This window comes from Zea mays, chromosome 1, assembly GCF_902167145.1.
Source record: "Zea mays cultivar B73 chromosome 1, Zm-B73-REFERENCE-NAM-5.0, whole genome shotgun sequence".
In the NCBI taxonomy this organism is placed as follows: domain Eukaryota; kingdom Viridiplantae; phylum Streptophyta; class Magnoliopsida; order Poales; family Poaceae; genus Zea; species Zea mays.
In genome coordinates, this window is record NC_050096.1 from 59,710,966 (window position 1) to 59,729,844 (window position 18,879).

The following is an 18,879-nucleotide window of genomic DNA, read 5'->3' on the forward strand; positions in this document are numbered from 1 at the left end:
CTCACCAAGAGGATAAATTAATTTCTAAGCTATTTTTAAGTCAAAAGAAATCAGATTATATTTGATACAGACTAAGCACATCATGATGAGAATGTAGTTTATAATGTACTAATGGTGTTAATTTGATGTCATAAGCTTTGATATTATTTTTCTATACGAATTTGTTTTATAAATTTAAAACAACTTTAGAAAAAAAATTTGGAGAAAAGGGACGCAGGGCGTGTGACCTAACATCTGCGCTCACTTTTAGGCCACAGACAACTAGGAGCTTACCGCTGAAAACTTGGGCTTTCTTGATGACCCACCCACCTTGTCGTTCTATCCTCTCCCCCCACGAGGCCAAGATCCACACCGATACGCCATGTAACTTGAGATCCTCTTTATTGCGGCGTCGTCTTTCGTTACCTTTGCAGCTCCATTAAACTGTACCACGAGACTTTACCATTCGAATAAACATACGGAGTTCGCGATTCCTCAAGTAATGCTGATGTTCCGTAACAAACAGTGATGCTCTCGTACAATACAAGTCTTCAAAGACATTTCCAACAGTAACTTACATACAGGCTACAAATGTTTATCTGGCTCCGTGCACTCCTGCAATCAGGCGGAGATGCCAAGTTGCCAACAGCTGGCAAAGGTCCTTGTCGACGCATGTGCACTGGACCAATATGCCCCTTAAGATCTTAAGGCTTCATTCGGTTATTCCCCATTCTATGAGGTTAGAGGGGATTAGGAAAGATTTTGACTTGCTAGAGATTCCGCCTCAAGCCCCTTCAACCCCCCTTGATTGATCGGCAACCGAATAAGGCCTAAGGATTCTGTAACAACGGGTGAGCCGTTTTTCCCACGACAAAGACAGAAAAATATCAGTGGAAATTTCTTTTTTAAAAAATAAACATCTTACATTTGACACACATTAAACACAGGATGGGATGACAACCATATTGTTTGAAAGCTTCAGAGTTCTGATACAGATTAGTCCAGATTCCTGATCAACTCAAAACACAAGCCACTTCATATGCACTGTGCCACCTTCTGATACAAATCCTGTGGCCAATTCCGGCTCATGTTGCTTGCTACAAGGTTTGCGATCTGCAAGTTATGAATGAAAGATGCATCAGAAAAGGCCAGAAGCACTGCATTTATGTTTAGCAAAGGCGCTATTTAAAGCTGAGTACGCCAGCAAAAGATAAGGTTCAGACATGAACGTTTTGCGAATGCTGACTTCTACAGAAAAAAAAAACAAATATACTGATATATTCCTTCTTTTTCCCACGGCATCGTTTTCAACCAATCCAAACTATATTAGGAAGAATAATGTAATCCATCTTTATATGCCCTCGGAAATTATTGTCAAATTAAGTGTAGTGATGGAAAGTACCAAAGCAGCAAGCAGTAAGCTGCTAAGTCAGGATGGACAACCATTATTCCCTTATTTCCTACATAGTTTAAGGCCACACTTTCCAATTAATGTGGAGAGTGTTTGTAGCGATAATCCAATGATATGGATATGAAACAGATAATACCTTTGATTTGACAGCGCGCAAGGTCCCATCAGTATCTCTAACATTGTCAATGCAATTTAGAGCAACCTTCAGGAGATCTGGCACGCAAGCTTGAACATGGGGTGACAAGTTCCTGAAAATGTCAACAGTCACATTTGGAGCCTTGGGGTCCAAATGAAGGAAGGGTAGCCTGATGGTTTCCCTCAAAGCATCTACAGTTTGCCCAGCTCGAGCTAGCCTATAAATATGGAGAATAGCTTCAAGCTGTCTCAGCACAGTTTGTTGCTCAGAAATGAGGTCCTTCTCTTGAATGCTGCAAGCAAGTTTTCACAAGACAAATTAAAACAGATTCAATCAGCAAAATAACCAGCATTCTACCAGTGCCAGAATAGGAGGGAAATAACCTGGCTTCAGAAGAGTATCTAGCTGTCTCCAAAATTTCATTGCCAGAATGAATTAGGGCAGCAGCACGACTCTCGCCATCTAACATACTCCGTGCCATGGCACAGACTGCATCAGACAAGCACTTGTTTATTGTCTGAAGAGCCATGGCAAAGGCTCCTACTCTTTTGTGAATTTCCACAGCCTGTTTCACATGAACACAAACCAAAATTGAAATAATGCATGGTGCCAAGTTGTATACAACTATACCTCTTTCCAAAAAACAATTTCATCACAAATCAGATAATATAAGAATATCGATAGTAATGAACTCTGAAGTGCAGAATAGACATGTCATGTTCGATCCACTAAGCATAATTAAGCTCAATATCATTGTAGCAGACTAGCAGCTTAATGGTACATATGTGATTGTCATGTCTCTTGCACAGCAGTATTGAAGCAAAATTAATAAAAAACTCGGCCGGGGAGGGAAAGACCGAAACAATGGTCTCGGCCGAGAAAATCTCCGAACCCTGGCCCCCCATCACTAACGGGACGGCGTCAACTGTCCACTCTGCAACGGCCCAACTGAAGGGTGGCGCACATGACATCGTAACCCGAGAGCGGATGGGGCACAACGAGGGGATTTTTTTAACCAAGCCTGAAAATTCGATCCTGATAGGAATCGAACCCAGGACTTGGAGGTGCTACTCGTAAGTCCTTAACCGCTAGGCTAGAGGCCCTTTCGCAAGCAAAATTAATAAGGTTTATACACAAGTAGTTTTGTGGCAGGGCAATGGTTCGACTGATGAAGTTTAAGATGCAATAATTAGTAGCTAGAATGAATCAGATAGTGCTGTTAGAAGCTAGAAGCTGAGAGCCAGTTTGGGGTTCATGTCTCGTGAAGCAGTTTAGAATGTCTTACTGTCATGGCTCCAATACAATAGCACAAAAAAGGTACTTTCAAAAGGCTACTACTGAGCCAGGTAGAGCCTAAGTTTAACGCTTTCAATCAATAACAATAAGCATGCAAGAAATCAAAAACACTAATCCTATCATTAATGCATGGCATTGATCTACAGAACAATAAAGATGAGCCAGTGCTTCTGCCTGCTACCTTCTATGAATCTTATTTCCAAAGTCAAGATGCAAAAATAAAAATGATCCAGAAGCAGAACCAAAAAATACAAACACTTAGGTTCAACAAAATAAATTTACTTACTTTGTCATAGAGCCCAGCCTCTTGACACCGATGGGCAGCTTCAAGTAAGAATTGCTGCCTACTTCTCCAATCCATCATATACTTTTTCAGCTCTCCTTCTTCTCCCATTCCACTTGGACCAAGCAAAAGTTGAATACCACCATCCCTTAGCAATATCTCCATCAGTAGTTGCTTCAACATCAAACTTCGTTGTCGCTGCTTATCAGCATGCCCTTCACCAATCCACGATGCCTCACCTCCACCCATGGCAGCAGCAGCTTGTGCATAATACTCCAAGGCTAGATCAATGTTACCATTACGCAAGTATATAGAGCCATACTGTCGTATTATGCTTGCAGCCTCTGCACAGGCATCCATGACGCCAATTTTCTGGCCTGACCCAATACCGTCAGGGAGAACACTATGGTCAGCTAAAGCAATTGAAATATGCACAGCATCAACATGGTATCCATCCTCTCCAACTTCTTTAGACAAATAAAGAATTGCTGGGAGTAATTGGATGCTTAAGAACAGAATGTAGGGATAGACTAGGGGATCTTTTCCATTCTTTGTATAATATGATGGCTCAAATTTATTCAAGTAACTTTGCAGGTCATCCAGCGTATAAGGCACCAAGCCTTCATTCATAAGATTAGAAGAAGATGCATTGGTGTATTCCCGCAGAGCTGACAGCTTAAACCACAAGAAATCCTCTATAGTGTTAAAAAGTGTTGGTAGGTCTTTTAGCATTCTTTCAATTTGCCGCCGACAACCACAAATTATGGCATAAAGCAGTAACTTCTTCCTGTCGTAGCCAGGACGCCCTGGCCGATCACCCATTCTGAGCATTTTATCACATTCCTCAGAAGCTGCCAGAGCAGTCTCTGGTGATACAGCACCATTAGTAGAAATCCAATCTGCAAGCTGTGAAAAAAAATATATTTATCGCTGAGTCTCTTGTTCTGAATAAGAAGGGTCCATCATGAATTCATGACCATGGAAAGTTTACCAGGGGAGCGAAGTTATATGCAGTACGAGATGATTGGGCAACTTGTCTTGCTTCATCATAGTATCCGGTTCTCAAGCAGAAGTAAATCTGCAGGTGTGCAATAAGTGAAGCTTCAAAGATAAGTGGGCAACAATTCAAATTACTAAGTTCTACCAAATTGAACAGTAAAAACATAGTTTTGCTATTCGAAGGTTAATTCAGGAAAGGTAATAAACCTAATCATAGGTCATTATTAGAAAGAACTCACAATTTTCAATAAGTCTAGAAATAACCCAATGACTACAGCTGTCATTTCACATAAAGCTGCAGTTGCAGCTGAACTAACAGATAGCTAGCTACAATTTCAACATGGGATTAACAGATGGAAACACTGATGTTAAATAGAGTTATTTTCAGCGATAGAAGTGAACAAAAAAATAACCTGCTGCCAGGTTGTATCCACTGGAGGCTGTCTGCGTAGATCGGTTGCGTCAAAGTCTAGCACACCTTGATCCCGCAGCCTTACCTGTCAGGTCATGTGGACAAAGCATGCATTGGAGCATAAATAATAGTGCAAAAGCAACAAGAATGGAACAAAATAGCATCAATTCAAAACCAACCCGAAGAAATGCTCGGATCTTCTGAAGATTGCCAACAGATCCACCAAGGGCAGCCTAAAATAACAAATAAAAAAATGGAAACCATGATTGATTATTGTACAATGCAATGGGAGAAGCATTTGCACCAACAAAATCGAAATATGAAAACAATACAGCACCATAAGATAAAATGCAAATCACTATAAGATCTAATTGCAGCAGAGATTTGGTTTATATGTAGAAAGATGAACAAATAGAACTTGAAGGAATAATTTGCCATGACTGTAAGGCGTTAACACAGTAATTATGAGTGACTTCTGATCATATGCTGCCAACCAAATGATACTTCATGACCCAGAATGTCGTTAAATGCTGCAGTAAAAGAACTACCATAAATAGCAATGTTTCACTAACTTAAGTGTATGCTACCAAGTGTATTGGACATGCCAAGACCAAGAATATAGAGTAAATTGCATTGGTGATAATGAAATTTGCCCTCCACAAGACCTGCATCCCCATCCTGCTCCAGGCCTCCAGCGCACTGCCCAGCAGCGCGAGTTCGCGATGAAGGACCTAGGTCTCTCCACCACTTCCTCAGGGTCACCGTGGAGCACCGCCCCAGGCCTCTTCCATCACCAGCACGTAGTCAACATTCTGGAGCGAGCTGGCATGTCCAACTGCAAGCCATGCTCACGCATGTTGACACTCAACCGAAGGTATCCAACGATGACGGCACCCCGGCTTGCAATGCAACGGCCTACACCAGAGCCTCGTCGGGGCTCTATAGTACCTCACCTTCACCCGGGCCGACATCGCCTACACGGTCCAGCATGTGTGCCTTTACATGCACACCCCGCAGAGCCCCACCTCACCGCTGCAAAGCAGATTCTTCGCTACCTTCGTGGCACCCTTGACTACGGCTTTCTTCGACCCTCGCCGACTTCTGAGTTGGTCGTCTACACCGACGCTGAGTCGCTGATTGGGTCAACTGCCCTGACATGCGCCAATACACCTTTGGCTACGCTATGTTCCTGGGCGCCAACCTCATCTCCTGGTCCTCGAAGCGGCAGCCCGTCGTATCCCACTACAACGCTAAGGCCAAGTATCGTGTTGTGGCCAACGGCATGGCCGAGGCGTCCTGGCTTCGTCAACTGCTCCAGGAGCTCAACAACCTCTCGCGCGAACCACCCTCGTTTACTGCGACAACATCACAGTAGTCTACCACTCCGCCAACCCCGTGCAGCACCAGCACACAAAGCACGTGGAGATCGACCTCCACTTCGTCGGCGGGTGAGTCGCCATCGGTGATGTCCGCGCCCTCCACACCCTAACCACTTGCAGTTCGGGGGGGGGGGGGAGGCATGTGTGAGTTACTGTTATAATGGGCTTAGGCCCAGCCCACATACTATTCTCTGTCTATTAATATAGCAGCCCAACCCTAATTAGGATTTGGTGGTCTCACTCTCCAATAGTAATAAATAGAGAGAAGGAAAAAAACTAATAGCATATGAGAATATAGAGCCAAGAGGTCTCTGCATAAATACTCTTAAGCCACCATGGTAAGGTTTAGGTGAGTTGATGGATCTGATGTTAAACGATTTACTTAACAAAGTTCAGTGAGTGTAGTCATGATACTAGTTCGAATATACTGATGTAATTGCACATATGTGGAAAGTTTCATAACCTCCAAAGCATTTTAAACATCTAGTAGAAAGTTTTCATAAACATGCACCCAATGCAAGTGTATGCCAAATTTGAAGAAAAACAAAAACTGGTAAGGGCAGACCCAGTGCCGGAAGATCCCACATGAGTGGGATCTAGAAAGGGATAAACTGAGGCAATCTTTCCCCCGTAACTACATAGAGGCTGCTTTGAACCCGCGACCTAGTGACTCAGTGAGATAGCTCTCACCACTACACCAAGTCTGCCCTTCTACAAAAAATATCAGTAAGGGCAAATACAATAATTGTCACAGTAGCATGTATAAATGCACCAAAGTCATAATTATAAACCTTACATGACTAGATTTGTAAGGTACTTGACTTCCATAAGGGAACAGACTCATGTTGTCAGTACCTGTCAGGGCCCAAAGGGGCTGCGGCAAGGAGCAGCAGCAAGGAGCGCAGGTCAAAGGATAAGAAGATTAGTTGAGATTATCTACGAGATTAGTTGAGATTATCTAAGAAGGTTATCAGTTAGTAGTTTGTTGAGAGTTTTTAGGAGAGTTTTAAGGAGATAAGGATTTCTAGCTAGATAGGGGCGGCCAGCCGGCCAGCCGGCCTATTTACGTAATTAATGGATGAGAAATAAAATAGGCAAGCATTAGAAGGAAGAAACCCTCATCTTGCTCGGACATGGGCAGAGGCCCCCCGGCCAGCGTTCCTGCCCATCGACCCCCCTCTCCAATCCTCTCTACGCATCTATTGTTCACGTGTGAACAGTACCACGCCGCCTCCACCAACAGCTCCAATCCCTCACCGATCTAGCAACCATAACACATGTGCTAAGCAAGCGCCAATAGTTCAGTACAAAAATGAGTAAAACTATATACTCACAAGAGCTGGATGGCTGTTGATGGTCTCAAGTATGTACTTTTCATGACCCCACTCAAGATGGTGCCTTGCACCTACCACTAGTGACATTTTTCTTGAAACATTTCGATGAGTCAACCCTTCCCCAACCAATGCCTGAATTAGACAATAAACAACAGAAACACCAATTATTAAGAAATGATAGAATAAGGAACGCCAAAAATGCCAATTTGTGGAGACTGCCAGTGCACAATGCTGTTCATCTTCCTATAATAGTATAAATGAATTTACAGCAATTAAGTCAATATTATTACCTGAATTAGATGCCACACTTTCTGCATACTCACTGACTTTGTGCCAATGGCATCAATAGACAAGGATTCATAAGCAGCCCTAAAAGCCGTAGCAGGCTACACAAAATACGACATTAATGAGCTCAAGCAGAAGATGGTGCAACAAGAGAAATTTATCATGGTATGATGATAATATATCAAAGAGCATACACAATATGAACTTAAGCTATTAATCAAAATTGAATTCTTTGATCGTGAACTTTAAATGGTTCAAATTTCTAATTGATGACTGATAATATGTTTAACCTTAACATAGATGTAAAGAACGTACATTAAAAGGTAGACTGCGCCCTCTAGAATCATTGAGGTCCCTCACAACCCCAGCATAAACTGAAGATTTTTTTTCAATAATAGTCTTGTTCGGTATAGGCATGACTTCAGCAGAAGGCAGGCCTGATGGAGCATGAAGACTGGAAGTTGATGGTGGCATTGAAGCAGGGCGACCCAACCCACTGGTCGAGAGATTAGTGTTTCTCTTGGGTAATGTAGAAAGCCGGCTTAGACTCTGCAAGAAGTCTCTCTTCTCTTTCTGCCAGTCATCCTACGGGAGAGATAAAATACAGTTATCAAACTGCAGAGTGAAATCACTGAAAAAATGCACCAAGACACAGGCTAAAGTGTTAATGTTCATTGTGCCAACAAAAAGAAGTGTAAAAAGTATTAACTCCCTGAATGGCAAAAGCAAAAGTTTATTTACATTATACCAGATTAACCAAGGCTGTTGTAAAAAATGTAAAAGCTGTCCAAACACAAATATAAATTCAGATGATAAAGAAACTTGAATAGCTAATCAAACATACACCAAGTTGATTCTGCAACTATTTGCCTGCTCAAATATTAGTTAACGGAATATATGGAAGAAGCAAACCAACCTCAAGAACTTGCATCATATAGTTGTTAAAACTCTTCAAATTGTCCTTCTGAGCTTCTTGGATGGATGAAACAATGGCCATTTCATGAAGCTGAAAACATACACTTTGTTTATACTCCATGAAAGCCCGGCAAGTATCTAATCAGAGCAATAGTTAAGTGTTCACCTGCTGCAAGTACTCCTCAACAGTAGTTGCTTCAGATGGAAAAACATCCTCAAAGGTAGTCTGCAAAACATCAAAATTTTGGCCAGATAAGATTCACATACATTAGTTGTGTGTCATTCCCTTCTCTAATGGATAACCACAAGCCCGGCGCGCTGACAAGATCTGTCAAGTCTGTGGCAAAGTAGGGCATGTTGCCCTAAATCGCTGGTACCGCTTCAATGAAAGCTACTCCTCCAACACCAAGACTACTGCTGCGTCCACTCATGGCTATGGTGTCGGCATCAACTGGTACCTCGACACGGCTACGACTGATCACATCATGTCTGATCTAAACAAGCTGACGGTCTAGAACAAGTACAAGGGCATAGATCAGATCATCACATCCAGCGGGGCAGGTATGAACATTAACAACATTGGTCATGTTTTTTTAACACCCCTGTGAAAACCTTGCATCTCAATAATGTTTTGCATGTTCCTCATGCTACAAAGAATCTAATTTATGTCCATCATTTTTTAAAGACAACTATGTCACACTTGAATATTTTTCTTATCATTTTCTGATTAAGGATCTGAGCACGAGGAAGGTTCTACTTTGCGTTAGATATGAAGATGGTCTCTATCCCTTACCAAGCCTCCAATGAGGGGATCTTGGCGCCATCAAGATGTCCCCTCGCCGGTGCATAGTTGCTTTGGTCATTTATCCTTTTAGATTGTTCAAAAATTAGTCAGTCAAAATAAAATTTCTTGTTCTAGTGAGTTAAAGAGTTGGTCTATAATACCTATCGACAGGCAAAGAGTCATCAGCTCTCATATTCTATATCAACAGTGTTTCATTTAAACCTCATGAACTTGTGTTCTCTGATGTATAGTGACCTGCTCCTGATTCAGCTGATCGAAAAAATTATGTCAATTTTATAGATGATTTTAGCAAGTTTACCTAGGTCTGCATGCTCAAATTCAAGTCTGAAGTCTTCAAAAAATTTGTTGTGTTTCAGAATATGGTTGAGCATCACTTCAACACCAAAATAATTGTTGTCCAATCCAAACTAATTAGGGAGGCGAGTATCAACATCTGAACTCGTTTTTCACCAAAATGGGCATAACACATCTAGTGTCATGTAGTTAAGGTCCTACTGAGATAAAACATTGTCATATAGTTAAGGTTGGCCTATCTTTGCTTGTGTATGCATCTATGCCTCTAAAGTTCTAGAATGAAGCTTTTGTTGCCACTGCATATCTTATAAACCGCAAACCTACTAAGCTGCTTGATTATTCAACTCCTTTAGAAAACTTGTGTCAACAAACCCCCGAATATTATTCTCTTAAGACCTTGGGTGTGCATGCCAGCCAAATTTACGTCCTTATAATACTCGCAAGTCGCAAACTGTCTTTTCGGTCCATTTCTTGTGTTTTCTTATGTTATAGCACCATGTATAAAGAGTACTAGTGTTTAAGGGGGATCCTAGGAACTAGGAAGCAGCTTCCAGTACAACTAGATAGTCATGTAAATCATGGCAATGCTTCTGTAAAATCCATATCCTATTATTTTTTCAAATAAACCTAAATAGTAATACTCTATTAAACCAAATCAATTGCTCGACCTTTTAACACCTCTTTACCTCAAAAAATATTTTTAACACTACTGAAACTAGTCATATCACTAAACGAAATGTGGTGCCAAATGCACTATTTCCGGCTCATCCGTTACCTTGAGTTCGAATGACTTGAGGTCCCTGGCGAGCTGCTCAGCATTGATCCCCTCGCGTGCTAACAATCTGCAGAAGTGCAGCCCAAACCCTAAGTCCTCACAGACTTATAGAAGCGGCACTTGTAATTCAGGCAAAATAGAGAAGGCAATGCACAGAAAGGATCCCAGGCTAATCAAGTGGGTTCCGGATATTTATCTACCTGGTGGCGGAGAGCGACTGTGACGGAGCCTCAGAGCGGATGGTCTTGGCCTTGAGCTTGGTGGAGAGCGCCTCGAGCTGGTCCAGATTCCTCTGGAGCAGCAGAAACGAACCCGTTAGAGGCAGCAGGAATAAGTGTAGCCGGCGTTGGCGGCGAGGAAGGGAGAGAAGCCGCGCGGAAGGAAACGAGAACGGCGTCGGGCGCGCACCTGAAGGGGAGGGAAGTGCGGGGTTGGCGCCGCCTGCTCGAGGAGCTTCGTGGAGGAGTGGAGAAGCCCCGTCCAACCGCCCATCTCCGCGTCGTCCCCACCTCCACCGCCGCTGCCACCGACGCCGGCCATCACCGCCGGACTAGGAGGGTTTACGCTCGTGGTTTCGGGGGCGCAGGCTTCCGGCGCGGCGCTCGAGCTGTGGGGTTTTTGCCTTTTCGGAGAAGCGGTGGAGCGTTCTGCTGAAATGGTTGCTGGGCTGGGGCTTGAATCACGCGCATCGCCTGTAGCCATCCTGGGCTGTGGAGTTGAACTTTTGGGCTTGAGTCTAATAGCCGTACAACGTGCCTAGCGAAGGCCCATTTTAGCCCGGGTTTAGATTCGAGGATTTGGAGCAAATTGTCGTTACCTTTGTTCCTGACTCTTGAACAGTGCTTCCTCTGTCCACTGTTTATCTCAAACTTTGTGGAGACGATCAGCCTTAAATTTATAAAAACCATAAACATTTGTATCTCTAAACAAAATTTACTATACAAAACATACGACGTGATTAATGTAATAATATTTATTTAATATTGTAAATATAAATATTTTTATATACTTAGTTAAAATCAAGATTAATTGACTTGTTGAAATACAACATGAGCATTTATTGTGAGTCTTGATCTCTTGACATACAAGATGAGCATTTATTTTGAGACCTACGGAATGCAATCTAAAATACCTTCTAACACTATTTTTCTAGGATCTAGTTTCTATAATCGTCTCAAACAGTACTACTGTCTAAAACAGGGTATTTTAATTTTGCGACGTTTATCTTGCATCTAACAACATTAGCAATTTTATAAAGAGTCCCGTCCACCTCTCTCTTATGGCGTGATGGGATTTTCATAAAAGTAGCAGTGTTATTAGATTCAAGATGATCATTTCATATTTAAAATATGCACGTAAGCATTATTACCCCTTTGATCACAAGATATGTTCTCTTTTTCCCCTCTAATTTCAGAATATTTGGCTGCCTTTGATAGACCATATAAAATAGAGGACGCGGTATAGATGACACTGTTTAACACTGTTCGTAAAGTAAAGTTTGAAATAGAGAATAAGATAGGAAAGCTGTTGGAGATAGTATTACCCCTCTATATTCTTCCGTGTACAATTCAATTGATCGAAAACAGACCTTCTGTAGTCATGAGGAGGTTTGAGTCACCAAAGCTCCACACAGATTCAATCTCTCTATCAACAATACAAATTCAGAAATTTTAGGAATATTACTCCAGCTTACAATGTGATACATGTCATGGTTCATGAATCCACCAACTTTTCACCAAAACATCCGATTGAAAATTTGCGTTGAATTGATAACTGATTATGCAGGCAACAGACTGTTACAATGGAAAGGGGTGTAGTGAAACGCTAGAGATCTAAGCTTCCATTCAAATAAATCTAACATCAAACGCAGCTGCTTAAAGAGCAGGAAAGAAAACCTAATATACAGAACTAACTACTTCAACTCCCTCCCCAGCCTATACATGATGTCTAGAAAAAAAATCACTCACATGACAACAGGTAACCAACAAAATACATTATCATTGCATTTTTCGTTTGCAAAACAGCTGCATGGAGCATTTCCCCCATGTTGAAGTCTCCTTTTTTTTACCTGTAAATATTGATCCTTAGGATCTTACCGAGCACGGGCAGTGGCCGGTTGTTTCGATGAGCGCCCAAACTTGTGCTTCCGCTTTTGGTTCACCACTGCAGCAGGATCAACCAATGGTCCGGACCAAGTAGGCACAGCGCCTTTCTCGTGCGTGAACACAGTGCTGAAGGAAGACGGGTCTGGAGGCTCATATAGTGGGTCCATATGATTTGAAGTGTCCAAAGGGACACCAACCGCACCATCTTGATGTGGGGGAGGGAACTTTTCGCTCTTGCTCTTAGCTGCATGAGTGACGAACCTTCGTTTCTGTGGTAAGACAAAAAAAAAAGGATAAGCACAAGTCAGTGATACTGCAAAGTTTGTTTTATGATAGTATGGGCTTCCTTTTGGACCATGGCCGATAAGAAACAGAGGACCTATCCTGAAGTCTACTTGGATGTAGGATGTAATTTACAAAATGTAGAGTTTATGTGAAAGACTGAAAGATCTGAGACAAAGCAAGTGGTTGCACCACGTCAGAACATTGAACAGCTCTATCCTAAGCTTATCTATTAGCCTCTAAAAAACAAAGAATGTTGAACAGCTCTATCCTAAGCTTATCTTATTAGCCTCTACAAAACAGCTTACAGTAACAAATTGTGCACCGGAAGTAAAAATTTCATTCAACGTACATCGATATTTACTTGAAGTTCAGCATTTGCCTCTGGAGCTGGAACTGCCTTAGGTCGATCACGTGCTCTCGTCTTCTTGGCTCCATCACCGTTAGCTCTACCACCAGTAGCCCTTAAACTGTTGAACATGGTAGACAAGTCAGGTAGCATCATGATAGTGTGCAGTGGCGGACACAGGAGCCGACGACCCTGGGCACCTGCTCGGCTGTGATGCCACTGGATCCTTATGTAGTTATGTTTGTATGGCATGATTTGCATCAGGTGCTAAAGTACATGATTTAATTGGCTCAATGTGTTTTGCCCAAGCTATGATCAAACGCTGGGCCCACTACTGATAGTGCATAAGAAGCAATCAATTGAACTGGCATGAGACCACTAGGATATCTGACTAGTTGCAGATATGAGGACATGCAATCAGTGAAAAAAATCAATCAGAAAAATGAGACAGTACTTGTCCTTTGACTCAACTATGAGGTCTACAAAGCATACTCAACAAATTACAGAAATCCTGGAGATTTTAGCACACGAAGTTTGACCAGTGGCTAACTAAAATGGTTTTTTGAGAGAAGAAATGTTTTTTGCTTTTGTATAGTATAATGGAAGCGTAAAACCAGCACGTCATGAGGCTCTTTCGTCATTCTCTCATTTTCCCCCTTTTTTCAACTTACAAAGGGCATAGGTATTAACATTAAAATACCACAAAAGTTCTGGGTCAATTTAAGTAGCTCACTATTTAGCACTCGTGTTTAACAGGAGCTCAAAGGAGGACAAAATGCCATTTTACATTTACTAAATCATGACAGTGCTGTTGTCCAACTTCTGTATCAATGTTAATGACTCGTGGTGAGTAGTGAGTACCTGGAACTCTTCCAGATGTACATCCAAAGACCCAATATCTAATAGGTTAATAACATGTTTGTTCTTTCCAGATACTAGCCAAAGCTAGTGTTCACAAAACCTTCTAATGATGTGCACTCACGTCTTTTTCTTGCTGCCAGTAAGCACTCACTCACTAAGCATGGAACCCTACATTATCATACTAAGGAATTATTTGACAGAAATATCTTATACCAACAATTTAAAATATCAATACTGTAAAATTTGCATATTTTCCATGTTACTGAGGCAAATCTAGATGGAACGATTGTGGTTTCAGGCCACAAAAAAACAGAAGATAGAATAGGAAATGTTCATAAAATCTAATTGACCTCGCTCATTTGTGTTTTTTTTTCTTTTGTGTGTGTAAGGATAGCAGTGTTACCCCACTAAACACAATTATAGGCAACAGTGGCTACGCTCATAGCATGCATTTATAGATCAACAAGTTTGTTACTGCAAACTCAAAGTAGATAAGTTTATGACACTGGATCATCCTAAGTAATGAAATAAGTGGCAAGGTGACAAACCGTCTGGCTTCTTCGTCTCTTCTTTTCACATCTATTTCTTTGCTTGGAGGATATTTTGGAAGACTCGATGGTTCACATGCAAAAGGTTCAGTTGTAAAGAACTGCATCCATAGAAAGTAAACAGAAGGCATGAATACACAATACCAAAAAAAATATGCTACAAAAACCAAATGTGTGACAAAGATGGGAATCTGGGTGCTATAATGCTATCATATTAGGCGCTAGAAACCCCTAAATTCTCTGCTAGCCTAGATTCATGCAGTATTATGTTTTTTTCTGGAATTAACTGTATGATTCTTTAGTCCCAATGGAATCATGGGAAATTGAGAACCATGGTCTAAATTTCCTCATATTGCATAAAACCAAATTGAGTTGTTCTTTGGATATGCAATACAAAGTCAGCATGTTTACAGTGGCTAGGATGCATGTAAGTTCAGGTATTGAGCTTAAATTTTGAACAGTGGATATATCATTATGTGCCATCAAAAGAAATATCATCATTAAATTGTTAGATATTAAGTATTGTGTTCATGTAAGTTAGTGATGACTTTAACACAAATAAAGAATTTAAATTTTTTTGTGCCATCAATTGGGGATAAAATAGGGAGAAATGGTAACCAACTTACATCGCTTCTTAATGCAGAAGTCGCTGTTAACCGATCTGCTGGATTAATTGCAAGTAGTATCTCGATCAACTGCAGCGCTGATTGTGGAAAATCCTCAAATGTCTCTCTTATTCGCCTTTTGTATGGCAGCTGAGTCTTAAATATTGTAGCACCAGGTAGCTTGGACTTTTTCCAATATTCTTCTGTCGGGGAGCCACATAACTTAAAAATTTTATGCATCTGCTCCACCTAAAAGGGGCAGACATGACTAGACCAATGAAATATGAAAGATAAAAGCAGTTGCTAGTCATCAGTTGGATGGTATGGACAACATTAAGTGCACAAACAGTACAGCAACATTAAATTGCACAAACAGTGCAACGGGTCATAATTGACTCAGATGCAGAAGGCTGAATGCAAAATGATGCAAAAATGGAAATTTTCAAAAAAAAAAAAAAATCGGTCAGAAAGCATGGAAATGAGTGCTGAAACATGTGGCGACTTAATCAGAATTTCAAGGAAGATAAACTTTTCACAAGAGATGTTGCTGGCTGGACAGACATTTTCTATGCTGGCATGATGCAGTTGGAGTGACTTGTTATACAGCAGAGACTACAGAAATGTTTAATAAAGAAACACACAAAATAATAAAAAGGAGAAATCTTTCTCCTCTGGTTTCTTCTCAGTCCTCCTCACAAGTCACAGAACTATGATGAACAACGGTGTTCTCAGTTTTCACCCCCCTTCTGTCTGGTATTGGACATGGGGTGAGGAAACGGGAAGCAGGCCAGCAAATTGTACATATGGCCATGTAAAAGACTGTTTTGCATTGTATATTGCACTATTTATTTTACAGAGTGGAGTTTAAAGTGAGAGATGGAGATGAGTATGCTGATGAAGATAGACAAACTCAGTGCAGCCCCATCCCCATCACTGACCATAACAGAACCAGCAACTCAAAATGGAATTTTTTTCGAAATCTATAAAGGACCGTTTGTTTCCCTTCATTTTGAGGAATTGGAATTTAACTAATGCAATAGGCTATTTTTTTAGAATGTGACATTCCACAACTTTCCAAAGTGTATATATAAGCCTATCTTAAATTCATGGGTGCGAGAGATGGAAATTAATTCTATAGATTTACATGTTACTTTCTAATGTATAATTTATAGCACATTCTTTTACTTATTTCTCTATAACATAAATACAGTGTATAACTATCTATCTGATATGATTTAAGGGGTGTTTGGTTTCTAGGGACTAATGTTTAGTCCCTTCATTTTATTCCTTTTTAGTTTATAAATTGCTAAATATAGAAACTAAAATAAAGTTGTAGTTTCTATATTTGACAATTTTGGAACTAAAATGGAATAAAATGTAGGGACTAAACATTAGTCCCTAGAAACCAAACACCCCTTTAGGATAACATACAAATATATTACATAAATAAATATATTAACTCAATTAGTTTGTCTAAATTATAATTATTAGAATAGAATTTAATTCCAACCAAACAGAACTACGCTCAATCCTGAACTGAGTACGAGGCAAGCTATGTTTCACTGGAATTCAGCCAAATGTAAAGAATATCTAATCGAGATATTGGACAGTTAAGGACGTTATGCTAACCTCTGTTTGCCCCGGCATAATTGGCCTCCCAGCGAGCAACTCGGCCAGGATACACCCTGCGCTCCACAGGTCCACACCTACCCCATAGTCCGTTGCGCCGAGAAGTAGCTCGGGTGGCCGGTACCATAGGGTCACCACCCGGCTCGTCATCGGCTGTTTACGGTCCGGGTCGAAGAATGACGCGAGACCAAAATCTGCAATCTTGAGCATGCCATTGTTGTCCAGGAGCAGATTCGAGCCCTTGATGTCGCGATGCAGCACCCCCCGGTCGTGGCAGTGCTCCAGACCCGACAACAACTGATTCATATAGCACTTGACCTGCGTTCCATTCATGCGCTTGCGCTGTGAGTGCGTGAACCTGATGGCACCCTGCGGATGCAGTGCGGTAACGGTGGTCGGGGACCTGTGGCTCGGTGAACTTGATTTCCGGGCTGGCGGCGAGGCCCGCGAGGTCGTGCTCCATGTACTCGAAGACGAGGTAGAGGCTGCAGGACATGCGGGAGGTGACGAGGCCGTCGAGCTTGACGACGTTGGGGTGGTCGAGGCGTCGGAGGATGAGGATCTCGCGGGCCATGAAGCGGACGCTCTCGGGCTCGAGGTTGTCGAAGCGCACCTTCTTGAGCGCCACGATCTTGCCGCTCACCGTGTCGCGCGCCTTGTACACGTTGCTGTATGTGCCCTGGCCGATCTGCCCGGCGGCGCAGGCGCGCAGCCCACAGAGATGCAAACGAAGGTTTTTGTCAGGTGACTCCAAATGGCCGCGCCACGAAACGCGGGCGGGCCGGGGGAATGCGAATGCGAATGGGAGGGCGCGCGAACGTACCTTGTCAATCTTCTCGAAGGAGTCGGCACGACGCGGGGTCCATCCGTCGATGGCCTCGCCGGCGACGGCGGAGAGCCAGGCGGGCCAGCCGGCGGCGACCTGCTCCCCGCGCGCCCTGTTGGCGAAGCTGGGGCCGGGGCCGCTGCGCGGCGAGAGGGAGCGCCTCTCCCGTGGGGCCGGCTTCTCGGCTGGCGCCGCCGGCTGCTCGGCCTTCCCGGTGGCCTCCTGCGCCGCCGCGGGGGCTGGCGGCTCGGGCGGCTGCGGCGGGTGGTCGGGGCTGGGCGTGGAGGGGCGGCCGTGGACGCAGCCCATGAGGGTGTTGCTGGTCACCGGCGGTGGCTCTGGAGCTGGGGTTGGGGAGTGGGGAGAGGGAGTGGAGTGCAGCGGGCGCGATGGAGTGTGGACCGGGGAGGGGACCGGGACCGAGGAGGAGAGCTGGACGTGCCTCTGCGGCTCTGCCTTGTGTGCCCGTGCTCCGGACTCCGGAGAAAGGTTTGACTCTCTCAGCTCAGCTGCTGAAAGCAGATGGATCTCGTTTTTCTCGGTGTCCGTCCGGAATCCGGATCATGCCTCGCTCGCCTGGACATGACGTGGATGTGCTCATGCGGCCGTGCCATGTAAGAGCATCTCCAAAAGAATCTTCATTTTTGACTCTCTATTTAACTCTCTATTTACATTTTCATAAAGATTATACTCTATATGTAGCATCTTTATCCCAACAGATTATCTATCTAGTTTGACTAGTCAGGTGGCTAGCCAAATTTGACTAGTGAGGGAGCCAATTTAGAGAGTCGGATAGCTTGACGAGTCAGATAGCTAGTCTGTTGGAGAGTTATTTTGTTGTTGAATAGCTAAAATTTGGCTTGCTGAGCCATTTAACTAGTCTCTTGGAGATGCTCTAAGAGTAGACTTTTTGCGTGGAACAGATGGGTTTACTTTTCCCGTATCTCCATAATAACATATACTTTCCAGCTAGATAGACCCTAATCCATATAAATTGAAGAGGAATGCTAGATTTTAATCTTAAAAAATCAAAATCCCTCTCAATCTATACTAATCTCCTCTAATCCACATGGCCCCAAAGCAAGCCCTAACGAGGTGAACAGTACGGCGCCGACATAGGGATGAGGCGCCTCCTCGAATCAAGTTGAGAATAAAATACTGGGACTACAAACGCGACAAGCCAAATGGATTAGAACATCTAAATCAAGCAGACGAAGGGAGCAGCTCACATATGAAATCACAAAAGATACTCTAGTAAAAAAAAATGCTTCGCCTTGTCTTGTACTTTTTAAAAATGCTTTGTTTACCGTTTTTTATAATATTTTCTCCATATGCATTTGGAAAAGGTCAACCTTTTAAATATTTAACTAA

General features: G+C 42.6%; 2 protein-coding genes across 4 annotated transcripts; both read right to left on the reverse strand.

Moving 5' to 3' along the window:
* Nucleotides 1-444: 444 nt before the first annotated feature.
* On the reverse strand, nt 445-10,994 carry LOC103634826 (nuclear pore complex protein NUP93A). Of its 2 annotated transcripts, XR_556951.3 has the most exons (16): nt 10,712-10,994; nt 10,504-10,595; nt 10,304-10,370; nt 8,596-8,655; nt 8,431-8,520; nt 7,830-8,099; nt 7,520-7,615; nt 7,230-7,361; nt 4,696-4,749; nt 4,518-4,601; nt 4,097-4,183; nt 3,109-4,011; nt 1,910-2,091; nt 1,527-1,818; nt 905-1,092; nt 445-818 (listed from the first exon to the last, which is right to left on the reverse strand). XR_556951.3 is itself a non-coding variant. In NM_001360139.1 (15 exons), exons 1-15 carry the CDS (start codon nt 10,841-10,843, stop codon nt 1,015-1,017), a joined length of 2,619 nt encoding a protein of 872 aa, NP_001347068.1. In that variant the 5' UTR covers nt 10,844-10,927; the 3' UTR covers nt 865-1,014. The 2 variants fall into 2 exon arrangements, 1 of the variants encoding a protein (NP_001347068.1); NM_001360139.1 differs by lacking the exon at nt 445-818 and having other exon boundaries at nt 865-1,092; nt 10,712-10,927.
* A 969-nt stretch (nt 10,995-11,963) lies between these two features.
* Nucleotides 11,964-18,025, reverse strand: LOC100281653 (uncharacterized). 2 transcript variants are annotated; one of them, XM_035966855.1, is made up of 7 exons: nt 17,506-18,025; nt 17,086-17,370; nt 16,683-17,000; nt 15,075-15,302; nt 14,449-14,549; nt 13,055-13,160; nt 11,964-12,677 (listed from the first exon to the last, which is right to left on the reverse strand). In XM_035966855.1, exons 1-7 carry the CDS (start codon nt 17,815-17,817, stop codon nt 12,396-12,398), a joined length of 1,632 nt encoding a protein of 543 aa, XP_035822748.1. In that variant the 5' UTR covers nt 17,818-18,025; the 3' UTR covers nt 11,964-12,395. The 2 variants fall into 2 exon arrangements, with proteins under 2 accessions (XP_035822748.1, NP_001148044.1); NM_001154572.2 differs by having other exon boundaries at nt 12,119-12,677; nt 13,043-13,160; nt 17,506-18,004.
* Nucleotides 18,026-18,879: the final 854 nt, after the last annotated feature.